The following is a 9,305-nucleotide window of genomic DNA, read 5'->3' as shown; positions in this document are numbered from 1 at the left end:
CTCTACGCAACCAGATTTGGTTGTCGGAGGTCGCGCGACCTCGGTGACGCGCGAGGTCGCGCGACCCTTGCGCGACCAGCAGCCGCACTCCCGCGACCTAGATCCGGGTCGCCGGAGGTCTCGACGACGTCGCGCGACCTCGCCGGCCCGGATCCAGGGTCGCGGAGGTTGCCGGAGGTCGTCGGTGGCCGCTGCCCTTGCCGGTCAATTTATTTTTAATTTTTCTTTTAATAATTTTTTTTTACCACAAAAATCCTTTGTAAATGTAATTCCGCAAACACCATTTTGCTCAAAGCACTTCACAAAGGGCTTTGGTCATAATTTACCAAACACAGATTTGCATTTTGAAAAATACATTTGAGTCGAAATGTCTGCAGATTTTCCTAAAGACTTTCCCCAAAAGTGGTTCCCAAACGCACCCTACATCAATAACCGGCCAAAGGTCACATCAGTTAGACTTTGACCCTTTCCTGGTGAACCCTACCTCCTTTTGTTATCGGTGACTTTGAAGGCCACTGATCATGCCAAACTATTGAACACGCTATAAGATTCTTCCCAGAAATTGCGAGGGAACTAGCAAAATTTAACTCTTTTATTCTAAGGACTTTCTGGAAATTTTCTTCTATAATGGGGGAATAGATTGGATAATTCTTTCTATTTCTTAACATTTTCCTTTTTCCTTTGAATTGAATATGTGCAATTCTTAACTATTAGAATCCATATATTCATAATTCGCATGGATTCAATTTGATTCAAGGTCTGCATTGATTCCTAAGACGGCTTTCTTGTCATCTTAGAAAAAGAAACCCGTTAACATCATAAATTACTCAGAAAATGTGAAATATTTCACTTATCTAAGAAAAATTCTCCAAAAATATGAAATGATGTCATATGATGGCTAAATAATTGGGTTGTCAATTGGGATGTTTTCTTTAGACCAAAAAATAAAAATAAAAATTGGGATGTTTTCTTGCTAGCAAGAGATGATGATGATGTTGGGTCCTACTCGCTACTCCTCTAACGTTCTTGACTTGATTGATTTTGTTTTGTTAGGTTGACATGGACTTTTCAATAGACGACCCCAAGTCTTTGTATCCAACTTCTCTCGCTCACGTCTGATCCGCGTTGATCCTTCCCCACATACCAAGCCCCAAATTTCAATTGCCCACAGGCTGAGAGGGACAAGATTTCCCCCTCAATTCCACACAGCTACCTTGTCTCATTGGTCTTTCTTGTCGTGCTACTAGGGGCACGTACTTGTGACGCCAGCTATGATAGATCATGTCCACCTTCATCTTGTGGCAAGGTTCACAAGATAAGCACTGTCTTGCAATTGAAAAGCGATCCAAAAGTCTGTGATGACTTAAAAATTGAGCTAGCGTATGAAAATAGTCATATGAAGTACAATATCAAATTCATCTATGGAAATAATGGCCATGTCACTGGTGATATCCTTGTGCTTGATGTTGGATTGCACAAGTGTAATTACTCCTCTCTTCCTCATAATTCACCGTCGAACTCCAACTTTATGTTTTATGGTAAATCATTCTTCTTTCTGAAGTGCTCAAGACCTGTTGCTACTCCTCATGTATCGACGGGGCATACTCCTCAGGACAAATCTTGTAAAATATCTCAAATAAGCGGGTATATACGAGATGCGATAGATGCAAATGCATCAGTAATTGAGGAATGTTGCAGCATCACCCATGATGACGTGGGCATGTTTTAATCGTATGTTTTCACCACTCAAGCAACTCCATAACGCGATAGCCAATGAAGTCTTCATCAGCTACATATAAGTTACAGCCTATACCGCGGAGAAAAGTTTCTAGCGCGTGCTTCCTTGGTTTGGTCAAAAGATGAGTACAGTGCGAAGACTACCAAGACACTTTTTGCTCTTCTAGTTCTTTTAACTCTTTTAAGTACCTGAAATTTTCATCATGAATAAACATCGACACATAATTTTGGGTGAAATTTTTTAATAATTTTTTTCTTTTAATTTGAGTAGAATTTTAACATTTGACGGGAAAGTAATAAGTTGCCTTTTGCTTTTGGTGAAGCAAAAACAAATGCGCCGACTTCTCAAATTTTTTTGAGGTTCCACTAAAAAATCATGTCTTTTCTCTCCTTCAGTCTGCGAAGAGTCACAAATTGAGGGAAGAAAAGCACCTCAACATAGATAAAAAGTCGGAGGTGTATCCTTTACAGAGCCGTGCTTCCGCGGAGGCTAATATCTTGTCCTTCCACGAATGAATGGGTACGGAATCGATAATTACTTCACTTATCGTTTGTGGTCTAGTCTTTAAATTAAGGGCTTTGTTTTCCGGGGTGCTTCCTCCTCCCATCACCATGTGCATCTCATCAAATTTAATGATCTAAAGTTGGAATGTAATGTTTGGATATTCAAATATTGTCCAATCTTCGGAAAAAAGAAATGTTAGTTTTGTTGTCGGATGAGTTTTGGATGGCCTCTCAATCTAATATAAATTCTTTGGTTTCAGTTTGTTGCGCTCATCCCCGGTGACGAAGGTCTTATTCAGCCGAGTTCAGGTTGGATTCGGCTGAGTAAATCGGCCCCCTTTCCATCTCCAGCCTAAAATTTAAATTAAAAGTACTTGGGCCTCTCAATTTTTTTAAAAAAAGAAATGTAAACTATTGATGAATTTGTGTGAACTTATTATCGATTCATACTATTCATTATTTCTTTCACAAAGCATAAAACAAAGTTTTGTAAAAACTTTAAATTTGAAATCTACGCATTGTCGAAATATATATGTGAGTAGTGTTAGAAAAAGTCTCACATCGGAGAAATGGTGTGTTGTTGAATGATTAATATATTCTAATTGGCCCATGATCCATTTACTTACACTTTTGAGTGAGGGTGAATTCAACTGAGTATGTTAGATTTGACTCCATCTTGGCAATTGATTCTCTTGGATCATTCTATAAAGTCATGTTTTAATGAAATCAATTTCTCGCTTACTATATGGATTTCAATAGGATGGGCTGCGAAACACGCAACGATACATTCAATTGAGACTATCAACCTTGGCTTCAGTATAGGCTCATTGAACTTTAATTTCATTCACGTGACACAATGATCTTTAACTTACTTTCAATTAATACACTCTTATCATAATCTAACCAATTTCTTAGGAAATGTTGACACAATGGTGTGGCTTCAAGTGAAGTTACACGTAATGTCATATCAAGTGAAGGTTTCATGGGCATTTTGATAGGCAAATTAGTCGAATTCTGTTTGAAGGACATTTATTTGCTAGGAAAATCAAAGTGCAATATATTCGTAAATGTATAGCAAATGATATGCAGAACTTCTATGCACTTTACAGTCATGTCTAACATCGAATTGAATGGACAGCAAATTATATGCAGTACTTTCATCACAATACGGGTGATATATAAATATGCTAATTTATGTGGAATACTCTTTACAGCTCGTAGCAGCGCAACAACATTCATACTCGAAGCTCCATGCTTGTTGATAATTTTAATCTGTAAGTGCATGATAAGACAGCTAGCAATGGACGACAACATCAAAGAATTTCTATAAGCTCATAACAAATATAACCATAAAATACTTTTACTCGGATATTCAAATAATAATTTCTGCGCTAGTGTTGATCTCTTCCTTACGTGTCCTTCTTCCTTACGTCTACTTTTGCGGTAAAGAGACCTTACATTTTGCCGTATCAGAAAATGTCTGGAGCGCCAGAGAACCCTTCTGATCACTAAGAAGGCCCCTCGACATAATCTCTACGCCAAATTCGTGATCAGAACTGCAAGGAACTCCAACCCTAAATCAAATCAAACTCCGAAGCAGCAACAAAATCTATACAGACGATGAACCGCATGATTCTTCTCGAATTCAATATCTTCAAGCAGAAGACCTTGACGAAGTAATTGCCCTCCGATCAGCCCAGATCAATTGCAAAACTGAGCTTCAGCGAATGATGATGAGATACGGTACGATCCTAAAACTCACAAAGCACGCATCGCAGGCACGAATCAGCACAAAAACGCAAAAAATAAAATAAAAAAGCAAGAGTTTGACAGACTAACTCGCTCAACCGAAAGCTAAAAGTGGCAGAGCAAAGAATTAATGGCCAAATCGGATGAACACCCAAAGAAGAAGATGAACAGTAGCGGAGAAATGGAAAGAACAGAAAGGAGAAAAAGAAAATCAAATTAAAACAATGTCTTTTCTCTTAACTTCTTTTATGTCAAATATCTATTATGCCACATACGACGATTGGAGATGACTGGACCGTCACCTCAACATTTTTAGGTGCAAATTGATTGAAAGATATGTATTTAAATTTTACATAAAAGTTTAGGACTGTATTGATAAAATTTAAAAAAAAATTACTAAATTAGTACATATACGATAGATTTATAACTGATTTGATAATTTTTCCATCTATATATTATATATTTACTCAAAATTCTTGAGTAAAAAGAAAAAAGAATAGACTCCATATTTCACCGAAAGTTTCACTAACCCTCGATCTAAACCTCGGCTTCGTCATTACTTACATCAATAAAATAACCAAAGGTTGCAACAATTAAAATATGATCCTTTCACGGTGAGCCCTATCAATTTTAGTTTTTGGTGACTTTGAAGCCTCCTAAGATTCTCCCCAAAGATTTTAAGTCAATTATAAAGTTCATATCTTTACTCTAATGACCTCTTGAGAATTTTCTTCAATAGTAATAGTATAGTGTGGATAATTATTTCGATTTATTAACATTTCTTTTTCCTTCAACTTGAATGTGTGCAATCATTAATCATCAGAATCCATTCGATTCTTAAAAATCATGAATTCACTTCGATTCAAGATCTGCACCAACTCTTAAGATGGCTTTTGTGTCATCTTGAAAAAAAGAGAAAACCCATTAACATCCTAAATATCTCCGAAAATATGGAAACCTTACTTATTTAAGAAAAATTCTCCAAAAATATGAAACGTTGTCAGGGGACGGTTAACTATATGGGTTGTCAATTACAATGTTTTCTTGCCAGAAAGAAATAGTCATAATATTGAATCCTACTTATCACTCCTATAACATTCTCGACTCGATTGATTTTGTTTTATCAATTATTCATATCCATGTTGATCCTTCACCACAAATGAAGCCAAGTCCCAAGTTTCCATTGCTCACAGGTTGAGAGGGACATGATTTTTCCTTTCAATTCCACAGCTATTTACCTTGTGTCATTCGTTTTTCTACTTTTTAATTTTTTATCTTCTTCCTCAAAACTATACATCAATTTTACTATGATCGTGGGGGCGTTGAAGAAAGAAGATAGAGAAGAAGAAGAAAGGAGGAAAGAACGAAGAAGAAACTAAGAAGATATCAGAAGGAATTGATGGGAAGGAAGAGAGAGATAGATATCTTTGTCGACGGGATGTGGACCCAACGATCACGTGGAGAGTGGAAGAAACGTGGAAATAGCGGAGAAAGAAAGATGAAGGTGAAAGGATATTTTTTAAATCGAAGGGTGAGGATATCTTCTAAATCGAAGGACAGCTCCAATAATGGACCCTCAGTCTAGGTCCACCTCTTTAATTTCTTGACTTTGCATCCATTTGTTACGTATATGACTTGGGCTTTTCTATAGGACAAGGCGACTCCAAGTCTCCAATCAAACAAGGATCGTCCAATCTTTTTTCAATCCTTCTATATTTGTGGCCTCCAATAATGGAACCTCAGTTTGGGTCCACCTCAATAATTTCTTGACTTCGCATCCATTTGTTAGGTATATGACTTGGGCTTTTCTATAGGACAAGGCGACTCCAAGTCTCCAATCAAACGAGGATCGTCCAATCTTTTCTCAATCCTTTTATATTTTGTGGCCTCCAATAATGGAACCTCAGTTTGGGTCCACCTCTATAATTTCTTGACTTCGCATCCATTTGTTACGTATATGACTTGGGCTTTTCTATAGGACAAGGCGACTCCAAGTCTCCAATCAAACGAGGATCGTCCAATCTTTTCTCAATCCTTTTATATGTTGACGCCTCCACCCACAACAAGCATTACCAATTTCTCTTCAAGAGACATGATCAATGCTCTCAGTTTCATGAATATCTATCAAGTGCTACTGCTCATTCTTGTTCTATTGCAAGCGATGACTTGCAGTGTCGCGAGTCGACGGCAGTGCTTCGCTTCATCCTGTGGTGACATTCGCAATATAAGCTCTCCGTTTCGACTGAAAAGTGATCCGAAGGAATGTGGTGAATCGAAGCATGAGTTGACTTGTGAGGATAATCGCACTGTTCTAAATTTTTATGATGGCCAATATTATGTGCAGTCTATTGATTATACCGCTAACCAAATTAGTTTGGTTGATGATGGGCTGCAAAAGGATAATTGCTCGTCTCTCCCCCGTCATTCTTTGTTGTGGCATGAGTTTCAGTTGCCGCATGGGTGGGAGGACACCTACTTCTATAGAAGAATGCCATATGTCACGAGCGGATTACACACATTGGTCATCGTGAACTGCACAAAGTCGGTTAGTTCTCCATTCTACATCACTAGTCCATGCATTAAGGGGTCATACCATTCCGACACATCATCAAATTGGAACTTGTATGCTTTGGTCAATCCAAAAGCATCAGATGTTTGGGATTTTTGCACCATTCACAGTTGGACGTGGGTGTCATATTATTTTGGGAGTAAAGAGCAGATTAATAGTAGCTCCTACAACTACGAGCGTATCCATAACATCATGGCTGATGGATTTGTTCTCAACTTTCATTCTGATCCATGGAAGCCATTTTTCTTTTGCAACTTTGATATCTTCGCCATCTCTGGTGGTCCGATTTGTGGATCCAAGTACAACGAGTACACGGGCGGTAAGCGTCAGTTGGCAATGAACTTGTACAGCAATATTGCATGATTCTAAACACTCTTTCAATTGCTACTTTTTCTTCAAAAATGGAAAATGAAAAAAAATAATATTTGAAATCCAAGAAATTATACAGAATAAACATGTTCATTTACGTCAACATTTGTGTATTTGAAATCCGGGGTTTCGTGTAACATATTAAAATCAAATTGTAGGAGTTGCAAGATTTTGAAAAAAAAAAAAAAAGTGACAGTGAAAGTCACCCCTGTACACGATCCATTATCATTTGCACGTATAAATGTGCCTAGATTATATTTCCTAACCACATAAGGGTTAGACTTACAATGTAAAAAAAGAAAAAAAGAAAAAGGTGCAGCCACATGACTAGTTAATCTTTGGTCTAGAGTTTAGATTTTCTTATTTTCTTAATTAATTCCTTAATTAGTCACTCAACTAATATTTCAAGAGACCGTCATTAACAAATTCCACACAAAAAAAATTCATGTATCGGTAGGAGGAAGAAATTATTAACTAAAAATGAAAGTCACTATTTCTCTATATGATTTTATTTGCATCATTGCAAATGCATGCATCCCCTTCTCATACTCTTTTGGACGCAATTCAACTTATACAAATTGGCTTTCTATTGCTATTACTCTGTTTCCTCGTGAGTTTTGTTTTCCATACTTCTTTTTCTTCGATTCCTTTTCACATCATTCGTTTCTTCTGCAGGTGTCCTAGATGATATTGCCATTCGGACAACTTCAGAGTTTATATTATTACTAGGTAAGCCAATATGATTTGTTCTCAAAGTGATTAAAAAAATACTTATTCTAACCTATCAAAATTTTCCTCTAACCTATCGAAATTTTCCTTAGTGCAATTTTGTGCAGTAAAATTCATAATCGGGATGCCATTTGCTGCAATATTTCTAATCTACAAGTGCAAAAGAAGACACTTAGCAATGGACAAGAACATTGAAGATTTTTTTGCAAGCTCATAACAACTTTTTGCCCATAAGGTACTCTTACTCGAATATTAAGAAAATCACTGGGAATTTTAAGCATAAACTGGGTGAAGGAGGGTATGGTTCTGTGTATGAAGGAATACTCAAAAGCGGCAACAAAGCGGCAATCAAGATTTTAAAGCAATCTAAGGCCAATGGCCAAGATTTTATCAGTGAAGTGGCTACTATTGGAAGAATTCACCATGTTAATATAGTGCAACTCATTGGCTTTTGCTTTGAAGGCTCAAAACAAGCTCTTGTGTACGATCTCATGTCAAATGGGTCTTTGGATAAGCACATTTTCACTAATGAAGGTGATAAGTTTCTTGATTACAAAAAAATATATGAGATCACACTTGGGGTGGCGAGGGGGATTGAATACCTACATCGTGGATGTGACATGCAAATACTACACTTTGATATCAAGCCTCACAATATTCTTTTAAACCAAAATTTCACTCCAAAAATCTCTGACTTTGGACTAGCGAAACTTTATCCTACTAATCATAGCACAGTCTCATTGACTGCTGCTAGAGGAACTTTGGGATATATGGCGCCTGAGTTGTTCTATAAAAACATTGGCGGTGTATCTTATAAAGCAGATGTCTATAGCTTTGGGATGTTGCTCATGGAAATGGTAGGTAGAAGGAAGAATATAAATGCAAATGTGGAACGCTCAAGCCAAATTTATTTTCCCTTATGGGTGTACCATCAAGTCAATGAAGGAGAAAGTGTTGGGATGGAAGAAGTTGTAGAAGAGGAAAGGGAGATGATAAAAAGATGATAATTGTTGCACTTTGGTGTATACAATTAAACCCTGACCATCGGCCTTCGATGAGCAAAGTCCTAGAAATGCTTGAAGGAGATATTGGGAAATTTCAAATGCCTCCGAAACCACTTATTTACCCACCAGATGAGGCAATCAACAATGACAAAGCCGAGATGGAACTAGAAACATTCTCAATTTCATCCACCACTCAGATAATTTCCGCTAGTTTTCCTTTTGGAGATGGCAATGATGTTTAAAGGCTCATGCATAGTTTGATTGGAAAAGCTTTGTGTATTTGTTACATGTCCCAACAATCTAGTATTATGTTGGGAGGAACTTGGGCTAGTTTGGCTTGACAGTGAACACTTTCGAGATTGTCTTTTCCTAGCTTTTAGGTTAATGTTGTGTTATTGTTTTTCATATGGTTTTACTCTCATAAATTACTCTTTTCTATCCTCCTCTAGAAGGATAAACAAATTGCTGACAGAGCAAGGACAGAAACGGTTGGGAAAGGCGACGGACATTGAGAATTATCCTCTCTTATTACATGATTAGGTTAATGCCAATTGAAAAGCTAATGTTAACAAGCGATCTTGCTACTTAGCATGCTACTGCTGGCACATGATTTCTCGATATCAAGAACTGCTAATTTTGGCTTA

General features: G+C 37.3%; 1 protein-coding gene across 1 annotated transcript; it reads left to right on the top strand.

Moving 5' to 3' along the window:
• The first annotated feature begins 5,972 nt into the window (after positions 1-5,972).
• On the top strand, positions 5,973-9,066 carry LOC104424489 (rust resistance kinase Lr10). Its single transcript, XM_018864752.2, is given in 5 exon segments — positions 5,973-6,878; positions 7,604-7,657; positions 7,750-7,856; positions 7,858-8,647; positions 8,650-9,066. Coding segments are annotated over 5 exon segments (2,052 nt in total). The 5' UTR covers positions 5,973-6,031; the 3' UTR covers positions 8,904-9,066.
• Positions 9,067-9,305: the final 239 nt, after the last annotated feature.

The sequence above is a fragment of the Eucalyptus grandis genome, chromosome 11, assembly GCF_016545825.1.
Source record: "Eucalyptus grandis isolate ANBG69807.140 chromosome 11, ASM1654582v1, whole genome shotgun sequence".
Taxonomy (NCBI): Eukaryota; Viridiplantae; Streptophyta; class Magnoliopsida; order Myrtales; family Myrtaceae; genus Eucalyptus; species Eucalyptus grandis.
The sequence above is the reverse complement of the archived record's forward strand: the minus strand, read 5'-3'. Positions and strand labels throughout refer to the sequence as shown.